Source organism: Tenrec ecaudatus, chromosome 4, assembly GCF_050624435.1.
Source record: "Tenrec ecaudatus isolate mTenEca1 chromosome 4, mTenEca1.hap1, whole genome shotgun sequence".
Classification (NCBI taxonomy): domain Eukaryota; kingdom Metazoa; phylum Chordata; class Mammalia; order Afrosoricida; family Tenrecidae; genus Tenrec; species Tenrec ecaudatus.
Window position 1 is genome coordinate 39,651,613 of NC_134533.1, and position 27,924 is coordinate 39,679,536.

At 39.0% G+C, this 27,924-nt stretch overlaps 1 protein-coding gene and 1 pseudogene across 1 annotated transcript in view; one reads left to right on the top strand and one right to left on the bottom strand.

Annotated features, from left to right (window-relative positions):
- Positions 1–27,924, top strand: part of DCDC1 (doublecortin domain containing 1) — a 469,848-nt gene that overhangs the window by 66,889 nt on the left and 375,035 nt on the right. Inside the window, exon 6 of the mRNA XM_075547690.1 lies at positions 26,209–26,375. Within this exon, the coding sequence (XP_075403805.1) occupies positions 26,209–26,375 (167 nt within the window). The remainder of the gene's footprint in view (positions 1–26,208; positions 26,376–27,924) is intronic.
- LOC142447405 (U2 spliceosomal RNA) lies at positions 13,785–13,918 on the bottom strand (annotated as a pseudogene).

The following is a 27,924-nucleotide window of genomic DNA, read 5'->3' on the forward strand; positions in this document are numbered from 1 at the left end:
ATAGAAGTTATGATTTACAACATAAATTTTGCTGTCATTGTTGTTAAGTGGCATGGAATCAGTGCCAACTCATAGTGACCCTATGCACAATAGAAAGAAACTCTCCCTGGTCTTGCAGCATTCACGGAATTATTATGTTTGAACCCATGGCTGTGACTTGGACTTATAACATTGCCAGAAGAATAGACAAGTCTGTCTGGAAAAAGTGCAACCAGAATGCTAGTTGGCAGTGAGGATGGGGAGACTTTGTGTCACTTACTCTGGATATGTTGTCAGGAGGGACCAGCCTTGAAGCACATCATGCTTTGTAAAGCAACCATCAGTGTAAAGGAGGAAGACCCTCAGTGAGATGAGCTGACACAGTGGCTCGAACAGTGGACTAAAATACACGCAGGATTGTGATGACCATGGAAACAGCCAGGCAGCATTTTATTCTGATGTACCAAAGGTCATTAGGAGTCAGAAATGACCCAACATCAATCCACCAGCATATACTGCTTCCAATTTTATTGAGGCTGAATGTCCTCTGATTTAGGAGTCTGAGCTCAAATTCCAGTTATGTCAATTACCTTATGAACTTGGAAAAGTTAATTAGCTCCTCTGAGAGTCTATTTTCTCATTTGTTGAATGACAGAATTATAATACTTACCTTAAGGATTGTCACCAGGATTAAGAAAATTATGTGCAAAACTCTTAAAACAAATGTCTGACACTTGCTAGGTATTATACAATGTTAGCTGTTACTATTATTGTCGTTCATTGATTTTTTTGTTCTCAGATAGGGTTTTGCATCCTGGCAATATTGGAAACGTTGCATTGTTTGCTGGCCTTGATATGATGTTTTGTTTAAAACGTGGCTCTGGCTCTTTCCCGTTACGAAGTGTTTCTGACATCTTATATGTTCTTATTCCGTACAGTTCTGTGTTTCTGGGCTCCATGCTGAATTTGAGGGTGGCCCTGTCTAGTGACATAGCATCTCCCCTGCTTTGTGAGCTGGCATTTTCAATCCTAGGTGGTCAGTGACAGCTGAAATGGCCTCTGGTTAGGGAAATGTTTAAGCCTGAAAACTCTACTTAATACAGAATTTCTGTTTTGAGTAATGAAATGACTTTGTAAATAGGTAGTTGAAGTGAATGACAATGGCGGTGGACATATCTGACCTCTGGTTTCCCTCTTGCCACAAGGCAGAGGTTAGACAAGCCTCCAGAGCCTGTCCTTTACCTATTCTGATACCAACCATCCCCCACACCACTCCACATCTACTCTCAATTAAATAATTCATTGCAAAGAACTCACAAACTAAACTCCCAATTAAGGGCCATTATTAGGGAAATGAAGTTACCACAAGTCAGGATCAGCAAATAGTCATGGTACAGTCATTGCCCCCCTCGGCCAGCAGGCAAGTCCCAGTCTCTCAGTCCCTTGATCCCTTGGCCTCTGCCTTCATGCGCCAGGAAGCCTATCTGCCTGTCACTCTGTCCTGCAGTTCCATAGGCTAGGTCAGATAAGGAGAAGATGCCCCAAAGTCTTGGCGCTGCTCCTCTGAGTCTCTGCGCCATGCTGTGTTATGCATTTGGTCTTGGTGGCCTCTGTCATTTCACATGTTCAAGAGATCTTTTTTAAAAAAAACATTTTATTAGGGACTCATACAACTCTGATCACAATCCATACATACATCAATTGTATAAAGCACATCTGTACATTCTTTGCCCTCATAATTTTCAAAATATTTGCTCTCCACTTAAGGCCTTTGCATCAAGTCCTCTTTTCCCCCTCCCTCCCAGCTCGCCCCTCCCTCATGAGCCCTTGATAATTTATAAATTATTATTTTGTCATATCTTGCCCTATCCGGCATCTCCCTTCACCCCCTTTTCTGTTGTCCATCCCCCAGGGAGGAGGCCACATGTAGATCCTTGTAATCGGTTCCCTCTTTCCAACTCACTCTTCCTCTACCCTCCCAATATCGCCCCTCACACCCCTGGTCCTGAAGGTATCATCCGCCCTGTATTCCCTTTGCCTCCAGCTCCTATCTGCATCAGTGTACATCCTCTGCTCTATCCAGACTTGCAAGGAAGAATTTGGGTCATGGTAGTGGGGGGGCAGGGGGGTGGAAGGAAGCATTTAGGAACTGAAGAAAAGCTGTATTCTTCATCGGTGCTACGTGTTCAAGAGATCTTGAACATGCTTTACTAAGGCCCCTGGGTTTTTTTCTTTCTCAGGGGAGTGGTAATGAAAACCAACCCCCTCTATTAGTGTTACTCACTTCACATAGTCCCACCCAGTCATTTGGTGGGAGTTATAGAGACTGGATAAAAGAGCCATATTAAGAAATTTCATTCCACCACAACAGTGGTGATGGTTGTGTAACATTGTAAATATAATTAACATCATTGAATTGTATGCTTAAAATTGTATTACACACAAACACACACACACACACCTGCAAATCTACATTCTGTGCAGTTTCCCCCCTTACCTGTACATTGGTTTTAATTGGCCAATAATGCATAGTGGGTTATAGAACTGAAGCAGTTGTGTTTCTGAGGCTTATGAGTTTAGAGGTCCTCTGAGATCATGGAGCCCTGGGTTGCTAACCACAAGGTCAGCAGTTCAAACCTGTAGCCGCTCTGCAGGAGAAAGACCCCCGGTAGCCACTCTGCGAGAGAAAGATGAGGTCCTTTGCCCCGGCCAAGATTTACAACCTCAAACCTAAAAGGGAAGTCCATTCTATTCTGCCTTAAAGGATCACTCTGAGCTGAGATTGACTCAAGGGTAGTTTTTTTTTTATTGCATTCATGGTGTTATAGTTAATTGTTGGGCTGCTGTCTGCAATCCCATCAGTTCAAATCTAGCTGCTCCTTGGGACAATGATAAAGCTGCCTGTGCTCATAAAGTACAGTCTCAGAAACCCAAAGGAGCACTTCTACTCAGTCATATGGGGCCAATATGAGTAGGAATCGACCAAATAGCAGTGGGTTTGTGGTTGTTGCTGTTGTTTGTGAGACCAGTGCTGCTAGCAGTCCTTCTGAACATGAGCTTTCTTTAGGTTTCCCATGCTGTTGGTCTTCATTTACATTTCTGCCTGGCACATCTTCCTGAGGTATTTAGGATTTGCTTCTTCTGGGCTTTTATTTCTTTCAAGAAGATACCACTGGGTTTGTAAGTATCACCTGCTTTGGGAAGTTCTCTTCTTGAACAAGTTGGAGCTAGCATTGTTTGTTGCAGTTGAGTAATTCTTTTCTTTTACTTTCTGGTGCATGCTCTGTTTTCCCTAATACTTGCCACCAATGTTTTTTTGTTTTGTTTTGTTTTCTCAAAGGATGTCTCAGAGAAAGTCAGTACGTTCCCAGTTTTTAATAGAATCATTTATTCATGCCAGCCTCACCCATTTCACCTCTCTGAGTTAAACAACAGTGCTTAGGGTGTACAGATCTGGACTTCTTGGCCTATGATTGCTCTGTAATAAATTCTTCTTGCCTCTGTCTCCTTTTAGCTTTGTTGATGTTCTGGTAGTTTATTGTTGAGTTGGTTCAGGATCATAGAGATTTTGTACAACAGAATGAAAGAGTCCAGTCCAGTTCCATCGCATGTCATGTCTGAGCATTTTTATAGAACACCTCAAACTAGTCAAAGTATTTTATAATAATATTTCTAGTGTCCCCCTGTCACATTTGTTTCAGATATTACATGTGACTTTTGTATAACTGTGCCATTCTTGGGAGAGACTGTTTAATTGACATTGATAGGAACTTGATCTGTAATATAAAAGGTTTCATCTCAATGGTATGAGATTCTGGCGGCTCATGGGCATTCTGAGTCAGATCTGTGAAACTTATATTCATTCCTTTGTGGTTTTATTAGTTGTAGGTGTTGTCCCTTTGTTGGTAACAATTAAAACACGTCCTTCTTTTATCACAATCTGTTTCAAAGTAGTTAGACTTGGCTGTGGCTCTTTCATCCCTCTTGAATTGGAATCGACTCGATGGCAGTGGGTTTGGAGAGTTTTTTGGAATCTGACTGTTAAGATCTCATCTTGTTTTTTCTGTCATTCACATATGTCAGCTACACATGCTCAGATCAGATCTCTATTTTTATTCTAAAGAGTCTCTTTTCCTCTAGCTGGCTAAGCCTGTCTCCTTTATTTTACTTTGATGCCTACTTTGGTTTATTTTGATAATACCTAGGAAAAAACCAAGCCATCAAGCACTGCCCTTAAGTTGATTCTGATTGACAGCATGCCTATAGGATGGACTAGAAGAGTCCCTGTAGGTTTCCAAGCTTGGCACTCTTTCTGGCAGGGGAAAGCTTTATCTTTCTCCAGAGTAATGGGTGGGGTTTCTAACTGGTCACCTTGTAGTTAGCTGCCCAACTTACAACCTACTATGCCACCAGGCCTCCCTGGTTCCTAGAGGGACAGGGGCTTAGGGACGTGTCTGGAATTATCTTCTGGATTTGTACTATTTTTCCCAATAATTTCTCAATAAAGAAGGTGGAGCATTCTTTTTAGGATAAAATCTATGACTTCCTGTAGGTGAAACCTACATTTTTAGTTCAGGAAAATTAATGTCATAGTCAAAATGGATATGTTCAGCACATTTAGAGCCTGTTTAGAGTTGGTGGAAGTTATTTTAAAAGCAATGGACAAGCCATAACCATATGACTCTCGTATTAGGTCTGCCACAACTTTTAGTTTGGGGTTATGAAGCCAGTTGAGAATAATAGAATGAAGAACTGAATTTGAAGCAGCTGATCTAGTGTTGCTTATCTAGGCCTGGTCAAAGCAATTTAAAGCTAGACCCCCACTAGAACACTGTAGCACATGTAGACGTCAGGCCATTTTAGTCCTAGTTTGTAGATTTGGCTGTACACCATAGAAAATGAGCAAATACTATTCTACCTTCTTTTACCTAAAAAGAGCCCATCTTCATTTCAAAGTTACCTGAGTAGCAGGTGACACTCAAGAGTAAGTGGCAGCCACCAGTACAATCAGTCTGAAGGTCAAGGCTATTTAGAAAACAGTCCCAATTGCATGAGTTGGAGTCACCTGGACAGCAAAGGATCTGCTTCTTTTGGTATTTCATAGCTACTACCCATCAAAGTGAAAGTTCTATGTGGCCCATGCTTATTATAAAAGATGGACCTCTAGTTCTATGTCTAGGTTATGTCAGTTAAACAACTACAAAGAGAAGAATGGACAAACACAGATAAATGGATACACATTGGATAAAAAACCAGTTTGACAGTACAGTATAATATTATTTATCCATAAAGAAAATTGGAATTCTGGTACATGCTATGGCGTGGATAAAACTTAGAAATATTATGCTGAGTGAATTAAGTCAGACAAAAAAGGACACATATTGTATGATCCTACTTATATGAAATATCCAGAATAGGTAAGCGTACCCTTCTGATATTTAAATCCAAAATCATTCAATCAGTGATACTATATAACAGTGAAAAAGTTAGTCATTCTATTCTTATATTGTACTAAGCCGCTAATGAGGAATCTAGCTGCTACATTTCTATGTAATAAGACAAAACATTCCTCAGGATCATTGCTGAAGCATCAAGTGCTATCAGGGAGACAGAGTTTTTGTGGGGGAGATTTATGGAAAGTTTTTGGAAATAGATGGTGGTAATGGTTATATAACTTGATGAATGCAATTAATTTGTATGATTAAAATGGCAAATTATTATTTTATACATTTATGTATCTATGCTTATGCCTTTATCAAGGAGCTCTGGTAGTAGTGAGTTATGTGTGGAACTGCTCTTCTCAAGATGAGCAGTTCGAAACTCCCAGCTGCTCTGCAGGAGAAAGATGAGACTTTCTACTCCTGTGAAGATGTACAGTCTTAAAATCACACGAGGGCAGTTCTACCGTATCCTACAGGGTTGCAATGAGTCAGAATTGACTTGATGGTAGTGTTTGTTTTGTTTTTTTTAATATATATATCTGTTGTCACAATGAAAGAAAGTGTAGAAACTAAAAAACTACAAAACCAGAAAGGAAAAACATCACATACTTACTACTTATTAAAGCATCATGTTACATATTAAAACACTATCAAAGCATAAAGCTACCCAATCAAGGCCTCTTCATAAGTCTTATTCTTTTAGCATCATTTACTCTTCAAAATCACTCAGGTTATTTTTCAGGTTTAGCAACCCATGTTTTAGGTTTAGGGACCAATAAGTCACTCTCTGACTCCCCTTAAACATAACTCCAAAATGTCATACTCAAAGAGGGAGCAGATGGCTACTGGAGAATTTAGAGGACCTTTGGGAGTGGTGAATGAAAGAATGATTGTGTTAAGGTGCAGCAAGCAAAGTTTCCTCTAAAAAGGAGTTTTATAGTTACATTTTATGCTCTATATAAATGAGGCATCATAGAATGAATATTCTATTATCAATTCATATTTCCCAAAAACTTAAAATAAGAGATATGTATAAATTTTTAGCTAATATTTTGATATAAAACTTGTTTTAAGCAAAACTTTGGAACTTCAGGATAACTTGAAGAAGAACTCTACTTTGATCAAAACATGTTCTGTATGTATTAACAGCTTTCACAAAAGCTCCATGAAGCAGATAATAAAGAAATGGAAGTTACTATTCTTCGTTGTGTACCTGCTATGCATATCTAATTTAATTTGCTACTCATAATCACCCTAGAGGTAGTTATTATTATTTTTTTTGACTCATGAGGGAGTTGAAGCTTAGAGAGATTAAGCGATTAGCCGAGGGTTACATAACAAAAAGTTTCATAACCCAAACCTTGAAACTATGACTTCAAATGTTATTCATGTTCTTTCTAGTTGAGACCAGTGGTTTGGGAGCACAGTCACTAGTACCTTACTTGACCCAAATAGAGCTCACTGCCATCAGGTTGATGCAGACTCACAGACTGTCACTCTAGAAGGGAGGAGAAAGCCCGGAGGAAGGGTCTTTGCTGGTAGGCAGTTGAAGGTTTCCAATTGCTGAGCGTGCAGATAGAAGACCTCGGCGTAACCACTGCACCGGCAGGGCTCCTGATAGAAAGCCATGCTCTAACACTCAGCGGTTGTGTTCATTGTGGCAAATGGTTAACCTTTCGGTACTGTAGTTTCCTCATGTGTAAAATGGAGATAGCAATAGTGACCACTTCATAAAATGACCGAGAAAATGATATGAACTAGTGCATTAAAGCACTTAGATTGGGTCCTTCCATATAGTAAGAACTCAATAAAGGGCAGTATAACAGATAGATTATATTAATTGCTCCCATTCTTGGAGTTTGTCTCATAGTTTGAAAAAAGTCCTAATAGCATGAAACTGAGTAAATACTGCTTTCTCCAAAAACAAATATTGAGCAAAATTATGCTCATTAATTTACAGTTCCAGTGCCTAAAACAGGGGTCCTTAAACTTTTTAAACAGGGGGACAGTTCACTGTCCCTCAGACCTGTTGGAGGGCTGGACTATAGTTTAAAAAAAACTATGAACAAATTCCTTTGCATACTGCACATATCTTATTTTGAAGTAAAAAATAGACAGGGCGAAGACACCCGCGGGCCAGATAAATGTCCTCGGTGGGTCGCATGTGGCCCATGGGCCATAGTGTGAGGATGCCTGGCCATAGTTAAGTGATGGGAAAATTTTAAATGAATTAAAATGTAAAGAATTCTCATTAAATTTCCATTAATTAATTAATGACTATGAATTATTTTTGTCGTTAGTTCACTGCTGCTCTTATTCAATGTTTCAGCAACCACCCTGAGTAATGGTCCATCATATCATGTAGAAATTAGAAACTCAATCCCTTCTTAAATGCTTAGTGGGATAAAAGAAAACAATGATGGCTCTTTTTCTAGATCTACTTTAAAATACAATCAGTGATTGCATTACTTTAGATTTCAAAATCAAAAGAGTCTATGGAGATCGTCATACCCCACACTTAGGCTGTGAATACTCGCTAACCAATTCTGACGAGTGTCCATCCAGTCACTGTATGCCCTATTTCCGACAGTTGTATTTTTTAAAAAAATCTAACAGTTAACTGAAACTTATTTCTTTAAACACTTACTCTTGTTCCTGACTATGCCTTCTGGAATCCCAACAGTTCAAATGAATTCCGAGTTCTTGGCTGCCTTTTAAATATTCGAACATAGCTACCATTCATTATTTAAATATCTTTCAGGATCACTATCCCTGGTCTTCCCTTATGAACCTGGCCACTCTTTTCTCTTCTGGAAATTCTTTTCCTTCAGTTTTCCTCTTTGTGATCTTCCAAACGGCACTGTTTTCTGGAATTTAATGTCAAATAAGGGTAAGGGAGCCCCATGTCCTCCTTTTCGGGTCCTTATGTAACCTACAAGTGCTCTGTAGCTTCTAGTTCTAGTTGGCTAGGCTCATCATACTGCTGACCTGTACGAGCTTGCCGGCAACTGAAGCTCTTAAGTTTTCATTCACAATTTGCTCTTCAACTAATTCACCTATCTTGTACTACTGACTTTTTAGACGTGAGAACACAACTTTACATGCTAGATTTTTATTTAGTAGGTCAGGCTGCCAAGATCTTTTGGATATTGAATCTGTCATCCAGAGATTAACAGTTCCTCCCATCTTTGTTTTCGGTTTTAAATTTGGCGTAAGTACCAAATTTACACCATCAAGTAATTGATGATAATGTTCACTGGGCCATGATCAGAGATAAGAATCTTTAGTGTGCTAGTGATATCTTTGCCTCAAATTTATATTCATCCTCCATGGAAGTCATTGCTCAATTAGTTATGAATTTACAAATTCATATATTCCCAACGTGGACGCTTGCCATCAAATTGCATTATTTTATCGGTTGTTGTTAGGTGTTTGTCTCACGGGACTGAGTTTGGCGCAGGTGAGAATGCACACGAGACAGGTATAAACTGCTGATGATCCATATCCTATCACACAAATGCCAGTTAGCACAGGAAATAACGATATTGTAAGAAAACCACCCAGAGCAATAGCATAGAATTTCGAGCATGAGAAGATGCAGCTGTGCTCTACTTGCTCTAGGTTTATGCCCTCGTGGGCGTGGTGTAGTCCATTTGTTTCCGAGGTAAGCCTGTGTCTCTGAGTTGTGTGGCATGGTCTCTCTGGTGGTGACACAGTCCATATGTTTTCCAGATAATTCTATTTTCATGACGCACCTGTGTGGTGATTCGTTATCTTGGTTTCTCTTCTTGTGAGGTGACTTGGAGTGATGTCTTGAGTCCATAGTTTGTGTTTGCATGCTCTATACAGCATTACCTAGTCAGTTCTGACTTATAGTGACCCTACACATAACAGAAAGATTGCCTAATCTTGCACTCACCCCGCATGCAATTTTGTTCTGTTTGAACTCATTGTTACAGCCACTATGTCAATCCATCTCATTGAGAGTCTTGCTCTTTTTACTGACCCTCTCCTTTACTTAACACGATGGCCTCCTCCAGGCACTGGGTCTCTCCTGTAAACATGTCAAAAGTTATGAGATGAATGAGAGGCAGTCTGCTGTCCTTGCTTGCAAGGAGCCATCTGGCTGTATTTCTTAGATTTGTTTATTCGTCTGTCAGTCCGTGGTAATTTTCAATATCTATATTTGCCAACACTATAGTTCAAATGTATCAATTCTTCTCTTGCTTTCCTTATTTGCTGCTCAGCTTTCACATTCATGTGAGATTATTAAAAATAATCCTCAAAGTGACCAATGTGCCCTTTAACATTGTAAAGAGGGATTGTATAGCAGATTTTCCCAGTGCCAAACTCCATTTGGATTCTTTGCTGCTCCCATGAGCACTGACTGAAGGTGCACGTTAAGTGAAATCCTTAATAACTTCAGTCTTTTCTCCATTTATCATGATGTTGTCTATTCATCTAATTATAAGGATTTTTTTACATTGTGTTGTAATTCATATAGTAGGCTTTATTCTTCATCCGTAATGGCTTCAAGTCGTCTTCCTTCTCAGCAGGCAAGGTTGTGTCGCCTGCATGTGGCAGGTTGCTAATAAGCCTTCCCCCAATCCCGAGGCCGTGATTTCTCACATAGCCCAGCTTCTTGGATTATTTGTTCAGTATACACATTGACTACATATGGTAAAGTGACAGAACCTTGATTTTAAACCAGGTAGACTCTCTTTGCTCTGTTCAAATTATTACCTTCCTGCTCTATGTCCAGGCTGTGCATGAGCAATTAAGTGTTCTGAAATTCCCGTCATTCTATTAACCCTATAAAATGAAGTGATTTCAGTTTGTCATAACTTTTCTTTCTGAAACAAGCTTTACATCATCATCACGATCAGAAGGGTTTCACGATTTCATCTCGACCTACTTCTTCATGTCCCTGGATTACCTCCCCTCCTGTCCTATGTGTACTCAACTTACCTATTTTTTTTTAAAGTTTTCTTTTCTGGGTTCAGCAAATGATAGACCAGATCTTCGAACTAATGTAGCCTCCAGCTCCAGCTCCAGCAGAAGAAAGCTCTGCTCTGCCTAGGATCTCTGTCTTATATAGAAGGTCGCACACCAAGGAGGTTCATCAGGCTACGACCTAATTGATAGGTTGGTCTCCACCCCTACCTTCACCCTTGAATGTCTAGTTGACATAAACTCTATACTCTTTGTCAACTTGACACTATACAGAACTCTTTAGCCATACATAATCTCCAAACAAAGACAACAATAAAGCCATGATGCAATTAACCCTTGTATAACTCAAAACACACTGTCCCTATTATATTTTACAATGGAACCAACAAAACTGTGTTGGTGCATACATAAAAATAGGAATTACTAAAAACATTCACAATCCTCATCTCTGCAGTTGGCCACGCACCTGTAACTGGTATGTAGAATTTTATTCTTTAATTACACATTCTATATTTCCCTTGCCATGGTTTGCCATGGTTCTTTGCCTAGTGGGGCGACTTAAACCTAACCCTTCATTCCTGAAGAGTTCGGATTATGAGTAGTCATGTCTGAATTGAAGTGCTCTATAGTTTATCATTGATTTTAATAACAAGACAGAATCTCTTGGACTCCAGACATATTACACTTTACCTTTATTATGCAGTGCTACCAATTTCCTCATGGTAATAGGATCAAGCATATTACTCAATAATACAGTAATATCCTTCTTTGCCTGTTGATCCAGAGGCATGAGGACTCCAAAATGGCCATCGGCATTCTTACTTCCAGTTCAATAGAATTAGTGCTGTGTTGCTAGGTGGGAGTACTCTGCCTTTGAAACTAAGACCTATAGACCAGGAGAACATAGGTTTGCAAGGACAGGAAGCAAAGATGTGGTGAGTGGGTCATTTGGAGTAATATTGAATGTTGCCACCTCCATTTCCACGCCCTGCTTCCTGCACCTGTGAACCTGCACCTGTGGAGAAACAGCACCATATACTGGCTGCTAGTTTAGAGCATGTACAGCCTCCTGGAGAACATTGTGGCAGCCTTGTAAGGTGTCGCCACCAAGCTGGTAGTGTAATTCTGTCTTCAGAAGTCCATTCCATCAAGGCAGCTGCTTCAGGATGATGGAGAACATGATAAGACGAGGAATCATGAGCATGGACCCACTGCTCTAGCTTTTATTCTTTTCTGCTTTCTTTTAATCAAGGCTTTTCTGTGTTTTATTTTGTTATTATTGTTAGGGGTTTTGGGTATGGTTTCCTTGACATGAAGTCCAAACTGGCAAATCTATAGAGACAGTAACTACATTAATAGTTTCTTAGGGTTATGATGGAGAGGTTGGGGAAGGAGAAAGGGGCCACTAATAACAATGAGTACAAAAATGAAGAAAATGTTCTTTGATTACCGTACATACACGAAAATAAGCCAACCTGAGTATAAGCCAAGGTACCTAATTATTACCCAGGAAACCAGAAAAACTGATTGACTGGAGTATAAGCCTAGGGTGGGAAATCCAGGAAGTGAATTAACACAGAGACCATAGGGGAGAGACGGAGCGCAGCCACAGACACATCCTTACCAGTTCAGCTGCCGGCATAAGTGAATCACTACGGGTGCTTCTGCGAATTGGAGCCGTCCACATCATAGGACAGCTCTGATTGGTTAGATATGTGTAAACAAACATTCAAAGCCCTGCAGTGTCAGCGGGGCTCTGAATGAACAGCGGAGGAATGGCAATCTCCCGCGAGATGTTACTCCTCGCTGGGGTACCACTGACCCGTGTATAAGCCGACCCTGTTTTTCATCACATTTTTTGTGCTGAAACACTCAGCTTAGATCTGAGTATATACGGTAGTTTTGATTGCACAACCCTTTTTAATATGTGCATACCATTGACTTGTATGGTACACAAATTATATGTCAATAAACTGTTAAAAACAAGCAGACAAACCCCTAGGACAAGAATTGGTGTGTATATATACAAAGGCAACTAGTTTGGAACTTCTTTGTGTTGGAAAATTGCTTCTCAGCAAAAGCCTCAGCCCTTCCTGGGACCTCATGTGCCTTTGCCTTTGTTCCTTAGTTGTGACTGTCAGTGTCTCTTAGTGATTCCCAGGCATCATATTTGGGCCTCCTTGTCTTGGATCAAAATCAGAATGTGCTAAGTAGCCACTGATTAATATTTCTGCTATTGATCTACCCAGAATATTATGAATTTTGTTAAGGATTGATTTTAAAATGTCTTTTAGTGGCAGTTCCAGACCTTCCATTATAATGGGATCACTGTCATCTTTTATTAAATGTGTGAATTGTGTGATATGGACAATTACAAAGCAGTCTGATCTATGTGTAGAACTTTTAGCATCTTTCGGTAATTCCTTTTTGAAGTCTTTGAATTACAGACTCTTGTTCATAGTAATGAAGATAATAGCTGAAGGTTCTTCATGCTTAGGTTTTGTTGGACTAACTTTGATTCAGTCTTTCATCTAATTTTAAAACTGAGTTCTTAGAGCTCACAACACATGGAATCCAAGGCAGATAAACTCCTGAGGAACAGAAATGGGAGTAGCAATACCAGAAGTTTAGGGGGAAGGTGGGGCGAAAAGGGGAGCCGATTTCAGTGATCAACACATTACCATTACCACCCCCGCCACCCCCCTCCCCAGTCGAACACCAGAAATGTGGGTGAAGGGAGACAGCAGTCAGTGTGAGATTGAAAATGATTATAATTTATAATTTATCAAGGGTTCACAAGAATGGGAGGGTGAGGGAAAGAGGAAAAAAGAGGAGCTGATAGCAAGGATCTCAAATAGAAAGTATGTGTTTAGAAAATGATGATGGCAACATATTTACAAATATGCTTGATACAATTGATGTATGGATTGTTATAAGAGCTGTAAAACCCTCCAATAAAATGATCTTAAGAAATGTAAATAAATAAATCTTAGTGAGTTCTTGTTTTCCTTTCTTTTCTGTTGCTTTGTCTTACTCTCTTGTGGTTTTTATATTTCTTAGTTCTCAGTCTTGAATCCTCACATCAAACTCTTACTCTAATAATCCTTTCAGGGCTCTCAGAATTATGAAAACCATCATAATACATATAATTACAATTGAAAACAGCTACATTTTTGCTACCTATTATAAAATAATTTCTTATATATTTTTACACATAAAAGAACATGACACAGTAGAGATAAGATTTCCTCCTCTTCAGAGTTTTGGAAAAAGAGAAAAAATAATAGACAAAAACAATGTAAAATTCTTATTACAGAAGATCCAGACTTATATTATCAAAGATTTTATAACAAAGTAAACCAGAGAAGTAAGTGTCGGAAGATCAATCTCCATTGTAATTACTAACCATATCAAGGTTCTCTTAGCTTGTCATACTAAAAGTAGTTTTCCTTTATGATACATGTATTTTACATCCTAAAAAAGATATTTAAAACTGATAAGAACAGATAATACAAATTATCTTAGCCAAAAGGCTGAGAAGCGATGGCAATATATATACAAACTCACCTGGTTCAATTGCTGTATGGATTGTGATAAGAGTTGTGCAAGCCCCCAATAAAATTATTTCGAAAGTTAAATTAAATGAAAAAATAAAAATAAATTCAAAGGATTTTTTTGGGAAAAATAGTAAGTATTATAAGCAAGGTCATAAAGAAGGTGACCTAACAAAAATAAAAACATTAAAATAAGATATTTAAATGTAAATAATATGCTGATTTATTTTTTGCTTAACAAAATTTAACAGCAAGTTTGCCAACTTATCTGATTCCCAAATATTTTGGAATTGTGTATGTGTGCAACAGATATTCTCTGAGACTTGTGAGGGAGAAAGAAAGGAAGAGGTCGTGGGAGTATAGAAGGAAAGAAAAGAAAAAATAGATCTGTTATATTTTTAGTTATCCAATGATTGCAACTCTACAAGGTAGCAACAGAATTCTGAGACGTTTGATAATTAACAATTTAAATGCTGTTTGTATATGTGTGCATTTTACATATATGATTCTCTCCCAAAATTGCTATCTTTTTTTTTTATCACATCTTGTCTTCTGCATCAAAACTTAATTCGGTCTTCATTGAACACCACATGGGTTAAAATTTTCTGAGTATTAATATATTGTTGGATGCTGCTAGACTCCATTAAGTCAGTTCTGACTCGTAGTGACCGTACGCACAGCAGACTGAAAAACTGCCCAGGTCTTGCACCAACCTCACAATTGTTGACGTGGTTGAGACCACTGTTGCAGGAATGGTGTCCATCCATTTGGTAGAGCGTCTTCCTCTTTTTTGCAAACCTTCTAATTTACTAAGCATGATGTCCTTCTCTAGGTGCTGGGCCCTACTGACAACATTTCCAAAGTCCATGAGATGATAGTGTTACTCCTCTGCCCCCAGAGAGCACTCTGGCTGCGCGTCTCACAACACAGATTTGCTCATTTTCACGGCGCACTCAATGTTCTTCATCAAAACCAGAATTCAGAGACTTACTCTTAAGTCTTCCTTATTCATGGTTTCGTTTTTCACGGGAAATGAGACAATTAAAAACCTTATGATTTGAGACACGCATACCTTAGTCTTCAAAGAGCATGCTTGTTTTTGAGCATTTGAAAGAGGTGCTTTGCAGCAGATTTGCTGGGTGCAACATGCCCTTTGATATCTTGGCTGTCTTCTATGAATAGAAGTAAAATGAAAACTTTAACAACTTTAGTGGGTTTTTCTGCCATGATATTGCTTATTGGTTCATTTGTGAGAATTTTTACTTTCTTTATGTTGAGGTGTAAATCATACTGCAAACTGTAGTCTTTTGATCTCTAGCAGTAAGAATTCCAAGTACTGTTCACTTTCAGCAAGAAAAATTCTGTCCACAATCGGCATACCACAGGTTGTTAATTGGAGTTTTCCTCCAATCTTAGTGTCTCATTCTTCTCCATGTAGTCCAGTTTCTTGAATTTGTTTAGAAGGCAGGTTGAATAAGAATGGTGAAAGGATACCACACGTTTTCGGATTTAAAACCACACAGCATCCTCTTTTATTCGAACACACTTTTGTGTTGATGTGCTTCTTCTGTACAGTTGCACAGAGGTGTTCTGGAATTTCTATTCTTTGTGTTTCTATTCACAGTTTGTTGGGATCCGCACAGACAAATGTCTTTGCATAGTCAGTAACACACAGGCAAACGGGTTTTGTTTTGTTTTTTTGTATTCTCTGCTTTCAGGCAAGATTCATCTGCCATCAACAAGGACATTTCTCATTCCAGTTCCTGTTCTGAAACCAGATTGAATTTCGGGCAGTCTCCTTCCAATGTACAGCTGCAACCATTTTTAAATTATCTCCAGCAAAATTTTATTTGTCTGAGATATTAATAGGTTTGTTTGATAACTTTCTCATTCTGGTGGATCACCTTTCTTTGGAATATTGGTTTCTTCCAGTTGACTGTTAGGATAGCTTCTTCCAAATTTCATGGCATAGAGGAGGGACACTTCTATTGCTGTCTTTATTTGTTGAAACACATCAATTGCCATTTCCTCGAGCCCTTGTTTTTGCCAATGCCTTGCTTGCAGTTTTGAGCCCTGGTGGTATAGTGGTCCATGTTGGACTGCTGATCACAGAGTGAGCAGTTCTAAACTACCACCTACCCTCTGGGAGAAAGAGGAAGCTTTGGACTCCCATAAAGAATTCCAGTCTTGGAAACCCACAGTGGCCATTCTACCCTGCCCTATGAGGTCACTATAAGTTGGAATCAACTCTGTGGCAGTGACTTTGGTTTGGTTTAAGTGTAGCTTGATCTCTTCCTTCAGTTCCATCAGTTCCTGTTCATAATCTGCCTTCAAAATGGCTCTAGACAATCAGTTTTATCTTTGTCCAGCACCCAAGTATATTCCTTCCATCTTCTTCTGATATCCTCTGCTTTGTCTAATATTTTCCCGAGGTTTGAATTTTCTTTGGTTCTTTTGGCTTAAGGAACGCTGAGTGTCTTCTTCTCTTTTGATTTTGAATTCCTATGCACATTGTAGTATAAGACTTTTCTTTGAGCCTAAGAACACAAAGTATTAGCTCTTTTCTTTGTTCAAGAGTGAGTTTCAGAATCTCTTCTGACATCTGTGTTTGTATGTCATACATCTGTCATGTATGACATCCCTGATGTCATTCCACAACTCACCTGGTGTTCTGTTATCAGTCTTCTTGAGGTGGTCTCTAAATTCATGTGTCATATTTTCAAGGTTGCACGTGGGTTCTGGTGGACTTATTTCATCGTCTTAGCTTCAACTTGAACTTGCATACGAACAATTAATGATCTGCTTTGTAGTCAGACCTTTGCTATGTTCTGACTCATGATTTTGAATCTTTCTATGATCTCTTTTCACAGATACATGTCACTATTTATGTTGTTGAAAATTGGCTATTTTAAATGACTAAGGCATTTGTCATTGCAAAAATCTATCATGCAATCTCGAGTCATTTTTATCACCAAGGTGATATTTTTCTCATTTCTAATTCTTCATTCCCAACTTTTACATTCTAATCACTAGTAATTATCAATGCACCATTATTGCATGTTTAATCAATTTCAGACTACAGAAGTTGGTAAAAACCCTTCAGTTTCTTCTCCTCTTACATCAGTAGTTAGTGTGTAAATTTGAATAGATCAGCTGTCTTCATAGGTGTATGGATTTTATCTTATTACTGACAGACTTGTACTTAAACATAGATCTTGAAATAAATTATTTTTTATGATGAATGTGATGCAATTTCTCCTCTGTTTGCCATTTCCTCCAAAGTAGATCATAGGATTGTCTGATTCAACATGGGAATACCAATCCATTTCAGTCCTTACGTGCCTAGAATATAAGTCTTCATTAATTCCATTTCATTTTTAGAAACCAAATTCATACTTAATATCATCCTCACTTGATTATTGATGGGTGTTTGCAGCTCATTTGTCACATCAACAAATAAAGATCTTTTAAGCTTACTCTCTTCACATCATGAAGATCAGTTCCACTTGGAGAAGGAGATACTTTTCCTCTGTCTTCTTTGGAACGCCTTTCTCCCCGAGGAGCGCATCTCGTGGCAGTATGCCAGACAGTGTCCCACCGCTACTCATAAGGCCTCTATCCCCTCTTGGAACCAGATTGCCAAATCCCCCTTCTTAGTCTACCTTACTCTGAAAGTTGCCCCGTTGGTCCTGTTGGTGCTACCAAACATATGAATGGTAGGAATTTAATATAAAGACATGCTCCTAATATAAATAATATAGATATTTAAATAATATAAAAAATTAATTATTGCAAGCAAGCAATTACATAGTGACATTTCTAAAGGCTGTTACTTCTGGTTTGTGTTAGATATCCTTATTGAATTCCATACCTTATACATTCCCAAACCAAGCTCACTATCGTCATGTAATTCGGACTCACAATGAATCTCTCCAACAATGGAGGATTTCCTCACAAAGTTTCCAAAGCTGTCAGTTTTGTTTAAGCAGAGTTCCACATCTTTTCCCACGGAGTGACTGCTAGGTTCCAACCAACTATCTTTTCGTTAGCAGCTGAGTTCTTTAACCAATGCACTCACAATGCCCCCCCGTACTTCCTAAAATTTACCTAAGAAGCTATAGTTCAGATTATGTGCAACACTGATATGTTGTAATAGATCACTACAGCACGAAAATAGACTTCAGAAACAAACTCACTGCCGTGGAGTGGATGCGGATTCATTGTGACCCTATACAAGAATAACACTACCCCTGAGGATTTCTGAGACAGTAACTCTTTATGGGAGTAGAAAGCTAATTCTCTACAATTCTTTAAGGAACTTAAAAGTTGCATGCATGTGAATTCCATTTAAGTTGTTTTAAAGCATTACAAAATATCAGCTATTTCAGATGCTAGAGTGCTTGAGTGTACAAAATACTAATGTTTTCAAAGACACACTATTATTTTTGTTGAGGTGGAAGGGAAGATTCAGACAATAGACCCTCAGCTTATTTCTACTTGTATAAATCAAGTTATTTAAATAAATGAATTGTGTATGCTGACCTGTTCTACCAATGTGTGACTGGGGGCTTATGAAAAAAAAAAAGATGTGCATGGTGGTGGAAGTAGAAAGAGGCATAAAGCGTATTGGAAAACTACCAAACGTCCCCTGCAAATGGGCCCTATTCAGAATCAGTAAGCGTATGATGAGTGAAGTGGTTTTGAATATCGCCTTTAGATTCCATGCTGTTACAAGGCCAGCCCTGAACATGGCAACTCTTATTTCCACACACAGTGCCTCTTCACTCTCAATTTAACCCCCAAATCTGATGAACCCATTACTCCATACTTGATTTCATGGAACAAGGAGTAGATATAGTTACAAATGATCAATCACAAGCCGTGAACCAATGCAGCAAGGCATGAACAATTCACACCATTTCGGTCCCCTTGCTCAAGCAGACGATGCGCCAGCACATTTAACGCACAGCTACCTCATGCAGCTTGAGAACAGACACGACTCAGGCTGCATTTTCAAATCGGAGGGGATTTCCTAAGTTATCCTACTTCTTCCTAAACCCCTGCTGTCGACATCCACCCACAGCTCAACAATTCAAATAACCTGGTGTCCAATAAAGGTGATACTTTCTAAATTAAATTTTACTCAGATAAAAACAATATGACCTATGAAATTCTTCTTTCCCCCCAATGCATCCCTGTTCTGTGTGATCCGATCATACAAATCAATGTCTCTTACAGCCTTATTGTAACACTGTCGACCCCACAGGCACTATGCCGTCAGTTTAATAGGATCACTGAAAAACTAAAGCAGCTGTGAAAGATCGCTCTAAGTACAGCAAGCGTGTGCTTGTCATTTTGTTCAGTGGAGGAAAACTCCAAATTTGGGTAGGCATTGGTATTTAAGAATATGACTGCTAAATCTTTTCTCATAAGTACCTTAGGGACAATGAGATTTGACATATAGCATGTAAACAAAAGTACACAGCAGCTGTTAGTTTAGTTTTGTTTGAATAAAAAGACACTGATGTAAACCACGCAAGCCAGGAAACAGCATGCTCTTCATCACTCAGTCTTCCCAGCAGACCATGCTTCTGGGTGGCGTCTGCTGGTTGCTCGGGAACTGGGAGTTTTCCAACCCTTCCTACTCCTCACTTATTGATGATCTTGTTACCTCTTATTTGCATGTACTATTATAGGAAAAACAAGATAAAACCTTATTATCCCACTCTTTGGCACATTAACAATGCACCTCTGGCAGTAATGAATGCTGAGGGTCATGACAGGTTCTTCGACCAGTAGACGCCATGTGCACAGAGATAGGAAGCTTATATTGCAAAGCACGTCGCCACCTGGGAGGGAGAGGAGTTCCCTTGAATTGTTAAAATGCCACGGGAAGCAGAGGGGCACTAGAATGTGACCAGCACGGACAGAGTGCTGCCCAATGGGTTCTGGGGGCCCATAGGGGTAAGTATTGTGCTGCTACCCCAAAGTTGGAAACCACTGGGCACTTCATGGGAGAAAGTTGAGTCTTCGCTCTCCTGTAAAGATGTACAGTCTTTTCGGGAACCCGCAGGGTGGGTCTGCTCTGTCCTAGAGAGTTGCTGTGAGTTGAAATCAACTCGATGGCAGAATTTGGTGTGAGTTTGGACTGGGCACTGAGGTGGAGGCTGCAGCAGCTGGGGCCCTGAAGGTGGGCTGCTTTTAAGACTAAGGAGGGAGCGGAACCCTGGGGTCAGGTCCCAGTTCCCAGGCTTACATGGTAGCAGGAGCCTGGACACAGAGCACACAAGTACCTTGGGCCATGGGACCTAATCAGTTGACAGGCACCCATGCCACCCCTTCATCTTCTATGATACTCCTTCCTGAGTGGACATGGGTTGGATGGGGCAGTGTACGGATTCAGAGTTGGGGGTCAGAGGATGAGTGGCCAGTGGCATTTGCATTTTAAAGGCAGCATCCTGGCTGGTCATCATTCCTTCAGAGAAAGCTCTGGGTAATTGATTTAAATGGGGTCATTGAGGCAAGAGTGGTGAAGGTCCCCAGAGAGAACCTCAGGAGGTGGAGTGAGAGGTAATCTGGAAGACCCAGGAGGTATCACATCATGTATCCTATTCTACCTGAGGCAACCAGGTCCTCCTGCCCTGTTACCCCAGCCAAAATCACCAAAAGCATGTTGGGGTTATTGAGCAATGAATCTGAACCACCACCCTGAAAATATGGTGAGGCTAGAGAAGGAGTGGGGTCACAGGGATGAGGCCTGGTCCAGTACTTGGGACATCTTGGCTTTGGAAGAATGGTGGCCTATGGGTGGCAGCCTGTGATTTATTTTAAAATAAATTCCAATTGCATTTGTGGAAAATTTTCCCAAGTCCTAACGTATTAATGTGAAATATCAGAGTATTTTTTAGGCTGAGATCTGAAGCTTGCTGCTGAAGGGCATGTAGAAGTTTCCTTCTAGCTAGCTTTGCTCTGGGCCATGCTCTCGCCTTTCCTTGTGTCATGTACTCTGATTGTGAAAATCACAGAGATCGTACAGGATGCTTCTGAAGATTTAATTGGCATGGATTTTAATTTTTAATTGGAAGCAGACTGTTAAAGTCTTTGACGATTTCTGGTGCTCTTTTAAAATAGATCTTTGGTTTTCCACAGGAGATTCAAATGCAGTATGCAAAATGGCTCTTTTAATGTAAGGTGTTGCTTTTGACGAGGGAGGTATATTCCCCAGTACAGAGCTTGCCAACCTGCAAACCTAGATCTACTTCTGGGTCCCATTAAACTCTGTGGCTTCTCCCGAGAGAGCCCTTTGGAGTCCTTGTCGTGCACAGTACTCATCTTGTACCACGGTAAGCTTACGTTTCTTATCAGGCGTGAGTCCGTGGTTTTAAAGAAGGTGTTTTTGAGGACTTCACTTAACATTAGAGCTCACTGTTAGGAGTTATGAGAGGAGACTGTCTTGCTAATTAAAATTGTTATTTTGATGTTTCTCTAATATGATTGCTCTATTATTGAGGTTTCATTGTATACCTTTCTGTGCAGCAGCATGCTCTTGATAGAGTGAAGCACCTAAGGACTTTCTGGGTTCTTTTTTATTGCCTGTTTCTGGCCCTCTTCCACCTACTTAATACTTGCAAAATTTGGCGGGTTTCTTTTTGTTTCCTTGTTTTGCTTTTTAGTCTTCAAAATAACTTTATAAGAAAAATTAAAATAAAGCAGATGTTTTTTAAATATGTCAGATTTGTTAGAGGAGAAAATGAGCAGTTGTGCTGTGTTTGCTTTGGAGTTCCACTTTATTCATCGATCAACTTTGGTCAATTCTCATCAGTCTTTAGAAAGTCACAGGTTTATGAGATGTATATGGTTGGACCTCTGGTCTTAAAGTTCACCTAAGAATCTGCCCAGAGGGAGTGAAATATGGGGACCCAATGCCCATCTGTAGACAACTGGACATCCCTTGCAGAGGGGTAGTGGGGAGGAGACGAGTCATTTAGGATGCAGTATAGCATTGATGAAACTCACAACCTTTCTCTAGTTCGTAAATGCCCCCTCCCCCACTATCATGATCCCAATTCTACCTTACAAACCTGGCTAGACCAGAGGATGTACAGAGGTGCAGATCGGAACTGGGAACACAGGGGATCCAGGACAGATGAACCCCTCAGGACCAGTAGTGAGGGTGGTGATATCAGGAGGGTGGAGGGCAGGGTGGGTAGAAAGGGGAAACTGATTATAAGGATCTACATATAACCTCCTCTCTGGGAGATGGACAACAGAAAAGTGGGTGAAGGGAGGTATTGGGCAGTGTAAGACATGATAAAATAATAACAATGATTTATAAACTATCAAGGGTTCATGAAGGAGTGGAGAGCGGGGAGGGAGGGGAAAAAAGTGTAAAATGAGGAGTTGATTCCAAGAGCCCATACGGAAAGCAAATATTTTGAGGATGATGAGGGCAACAAATGTACAAGTATGCTTTACACAATTGACAAATGTATGGATTATGATAAGAGTTGTATGAGTCCCTGATAAATGATTTAAAAAGTTTGCCCACTATATTTCTGAAATGCCATTTATTTATCCATAGAACACTTACTATGCATCTTTTTTTTTTTTTACCAAATTAGAAAACACTATGATCTCACAGCCCCACGTTTTCATGAATTATGGGGTATGGAAGTGAGAAGGGAGAAGAAAGAGACTAATGTAAATCAGTAGGGAATAAAATTGCTATGAAAGCAGTGAGGAAAGAACAATTAAATCTGCCTAAACAGTGGGATAGTTTAGCAGAGGAGGTCACATTTGATAAGAACATCACAAGACATTGAAAGAGCATTAAAAGAAAAACAGGACAGAATTGCCAAAGGACTGGAACAGATGAGTGTAAAAGGTTGATAATTGTGGAATTAATACAGCTACAACTTGTGCTCATATGATCTATTTACCCAGGATCCTTAATATTAAGTTCAAAAAATTGAAACTATTTTATTCATTTTCTATTTTTCCCATATATATAACTTAAGAATCAACACAATGGATAAAAGGAGTCATCCACATAACTTTTCTAGTGGCGGAAATGATCTTAATTGAAATAATCATATTGGACTGATCTGTGCATAATGACAACATTTTAAGGGATGATTTATTTTGATACCACATATTTCATTAAATGTGCAGGTCACGAAGGAAAAATGGGAAGTATAGAAAAGCAGAGTTCTTGTTACAATCTTGTAACTCAGAGGAAGTAGGCAGAACCCTCTCACAAAAGGCCTCACACATAGAAATACTTGCGCGTGGTTGTGCGCACAAATAAAGAAACAGTGGCCCAGCTAACCTCTTTGACTCAATATCTCGGAGACAGTTTAAAGAAATGGAAACACAGGGAAAGGACAAGGACAACAATATTTCAGAGTCCATTCCCTGGAAAAGACAGGTTTTTTTTTTTCGATTTTGTTTTCATGGCCTGCTCCACTCTTTGTTAGCACTTAGCAACATTTTGGTTTATGGTCTTTTCCAGGCTGAAAGTAATCTTTAACAGAAGAAAGCTCTGCTTCTAAGATAAATCTATAAAAAGAGAGGAGAAAAGTCATTGCTTGAAAACATTTGTGAGTTCTTTGGTTTAGAATCTATAAATACCCATCAGAACACTTGAACAAAAGTTCATTTCAAGTTAAAACCTTGGGTTGAAAAGTCAAAGGACTGTATATATTAAAAAAAAATCAATTATATTTTCAACAGAGCATTTTGGGCCAGGACACCCTTTTTATGAAGAGCCCTTTAATGCTGCTGCTTAATACATTTTATTTTCCCAACATAACACATGGAGTTGATTTGTACGTCCTTTCTAAATGCGTGGGCATATCATTTTCTTACGTTTTCTGTACCTTCCTAGTTGGTAGAAACATGGTGTGCTCTCGGAGTGTGCTTTGTCTTGCTCTTCAAGAAGACCATCAAAGTTACTAGTTTGCAGCTTCCAAAGAAAAAGAAGCTGTTCTAATCCCTAGTTCAGAGGCCAACCTTTATTAGCGCTCTCGTGATTATAATGAGGGCCCCACTTCCAGCAGGGAGATGCTGGAATACTGAGCAGATTATTCAAGAAGCTCAGAGCAGGTTCTGAAGTCCCTTACACAACCTGCCTGTGAATACTGCTTTCTTTGCTATGCTGTTTATGGTTTCCATAGTATTCCTAATTACATAAATCATGTGGAGCATGGGAGCTATTTTTCTATCCAGTATCACTTCTGATAATGCTTGAGTTTGGGTATAATTCTTTCTTTCTCTTTTCCCCTAAGCTGCTTTTTTTCTCCCTTAAATTCTTAAAAAGAGTGTAGAAACTCGGAGAAAAGTAGAGTGCTATGCCAGAAGAGCTAGGAAACACATCTTTGGGATCCCTTGGGCTCACATAAAGAATTTGAAAGTGATTTTGTGATAAGCATAGATGAATAAATCTGTAAGAATGGGGGATCTGATACAATTTTCTCTGGTTTAAATCCAAGATTAACTTTTGAATGTAAATGATTAAGTTTATTATCTTTTTCTCAATTTATCTAACTTCATTTTCATCTGACAGCTGTCTACACGATGCTTTCCCATGAGCAAAAATTGAAGTGTACAGATTAAAATGTAATGCATAACATTATCACTGATGTGGAGGTCAACTAAAGTGCTGGTGATATTTTACCTAGATTTCTTTAGGAAAAAATTACAATTAAGGTTAATTTGTAGCCTTCATACTCTGAAACATTATAGACTTAGACTTCTGAAAGTAAACAGCTTTTTCTTTTACTTTTTGTATCTTGTACAATATATCTGGCTTTACATTTTTAAAAAGTCTGAGCCATTTGTCAATGACAAAACTTACAGAGAAAAGCAATTTCTCCAAGAATAGAAAAATGGAATTGCTAGGTGAATTTTAGGAATACGTTTCTCAGGCTGGATGAATGGATTTCATGCACATAACTAAGGCTGTCTAAATAATCATTGGGTCATAATTTCCTTGTACCTTTATTTATAATAGAAAATCTTTAACTTCATTTGAAAGTAGAACTCAACTTGTGACAGGCTTTAAATTGTGCTTTGGTAGAGAGTTGTACAACTTAGTACCATAAAATGCATAACTTTTTCCTGAGAGCAAAATTCAGCAGAATCCCAGCAAAGGCAATTTGCATAACTCAGTGTCTCAGCAGCTCAGCTGAACCTAATTGTAATTCGATTTCCCGATTGCTATGCTAGGCCTCTCTGCATAAAATATGCAACATATAACTTAACCAATGGCACAGACCTATTTTCTTGGCTGGTGATCTATTTAATTCCATTTCTAGTAGAAATATGTATGAGAATAAGATTATCTAAGCCATATAGTAATTTTGTACATTTTTGTATGTGCTCTATACACCCAAGAAAACACCAAATTAAAAGAAAGATCCTTTCATTTTTCTGTGTTTCCAACTATACCTCAGTTTTATTATTTCTTTATTTCTGGCCTTTCAGAGAGAAATTAAATCTTGAAAAATGTTAGCTAGCTGCCATGTTATTGGAATATTTTACACTAGAAAGACTTTCTAAGCTAATCGTGTGAGAAAGTGTACAAACATGTCTGTCAAGTCCATATGGATGTTGCAATACATATCCACAGCAAATATCTTCCCTCTGTTTACAAAAGGCGTGCTGGGATACCATTCCTAAACCTCCGGGTAGTTTAGCTCTCAGAAACTTAAAAACCAACAAGGTATGATAAAAATGCTTGCTTACACGCTCCTCCTTATTTTTAAACAACCCTGCCACCCTGTCTTGTGGGTTACTTAAGCAACAGCAACGAATAGTATGGTTTATGCAGGTATAGATTATACTTTATGACTAATTTCCAGATAGGCAGTTTTCGGACGAAAGGCTCCTCTACGGGAAGCTACAGGCATAAACGACATGGATCTTACAGTTTTATCAGGACAATGCAAACAGATTTCAGCAAGGTTGGTTCCAACTCATCTGTGATAAATGAGAAGATAAGGCAATCAGTGCACACCATGACACTCTGTGCAGCTAGTTAGGTACACTTCAGAACTATTCAGGTGTGCTCACAAAGCTTATGAGTCTTGCATGGGGGTGTCTCTATATAAATACATCCTTCATGGCGGCCACTAGTGATGCAGGAATTGCCTCTCTAAGACTTAACCCAGGTCAGATATAAATAATAGATGTTAAGAGTTAGTTCTGGTATCGGGGCTGTGTTCCAGCAATGCATGTCGGTTGGGTCAAAAGAATTTATTTCCCCTTCTTTCCTCGCATAGTTTCTCTGCTTGAAAAATGCCTGCAAAATCCCATCACACCTTTACGGGGACCAGTTTGGGTCTCTAGGGGAGAAGGCTTCAGCCCCTCTGGAGTTAAGATGTACCTCCAAGGAGTTCTTTTGGCCTTGTACCAACGATTAAAGTCTGCAAAACATTATTACAAGCAGGTGAGTCACTCCTCTTTAGAACTGTTTGCTTGTGTATTTAAAAAGTATACTTGGTCGTATAGAGGCAATGATTGGCACAGTGTCATAAAGGAACTGTGACATGCATTTTGTGTGCTCCGTGCCCGTTAGGGAGCCAAAACGCTGCTTCTGTAATCTCAAAGCCAACAATAATGGGGCTAATTGTATCTGTCTTTTAGTAAGGGATGTCATATGTCTCATCTTTCTTGCTGCATACTGTGCAAAGCGAAGGCAGCTCCTTCTGTGGAAATTCTATAGACAGTCACTTTAAATCTGAAACTGAATAGCTTCTAAGGCTTCTGAAGGTTGAAGTATTCATCTTCCTTTTCTTTCATTCTTTCTATTATTGGTATGAAATTAGAATAGCTATTGTGGAATTAGGGCTAAACTATACAAAATATTATTCTGAGATTAGGGATTGTGAATTAACTTCATCTTGAGAATAATTTACTTCATTTACATCTATTTAACTTGCACGTTGGAGGACTAAAAGTATGGAAATAGAATTAATGTGTTTGCATCAGGTCGTACTTGATTTTGTCTCTTAATAGCTGACTATACACTCAATCGTTACATTTATGTGTATATAGAGGCTTTGGTTGTTCTATAAATACTCATAAGGACTTTGATTTTCTTAAAGTAGAATTCACACTTGAAAGCCATGTAGTTGATGTCATTGATAAAAAATAGAGTTGCCAGGTTTTTAAAAAGCCTCTGTGCTCTTGATGTTAAGAAGTTAAACCATACATTTTACCACATTAAATAAGGACGAGGTTTTACATTTCTAACTGGGAGGCTCTGGTTCAGAACTAGACTCATTATCTCTGGACACAGGCTATTGAAAAATGAATATTGTGAAAGCATCATGCTATTATTCTCTGCGTGCAAGGGGAGGGGGGCTGGGAATGGGATGTCAGGCTCAGTGTTCACACAGCACCTCCTGCTGTCTTGTTTGAAAAAGAACAACTTGCATTGACTCTGGCAAGAAGTCTTGGACCAAGGTACCCAGAGGCAACCCTTGCAGAAAACCCTTGATTTGAAAAATGTGATCATTAGTTTGCTCAACAAATTAATTTCAATGGATGCAGAGCACGATTATTAAGTATTACAGATAAGGTAGTTTACAACTTTCTATATGAAAGAAGCTTTAAAATGACTTTGAATATAATTTATTAAGCTGAAATCATACATAAAAAGGTATAAAAGTTTTTCTTATATTTAAATTACATTATTTTAATTTCAATAGTCTTTCACATCTTTTTAGAGGTAATGATATTATAAAGTAAATGATGACTAATTGAATCATAATCAAATAATAGTTTATTTGGCCATATATGGTTTGATTCCACTGCTAGAAAGTTGAAATAGATGTTCTATGAAAGAAAATATGAGATGTCATCATTCTCCAGCATAAGGGAGAAAAAATTCCCCCTAAAGTCAATAAACAACCCAATGTGGTTCTGAGAACTCCTACTTCACAGTGACTGAGTACAACTATGCCAGAGAATTTCCCAGGCTGCAAATCTTTATA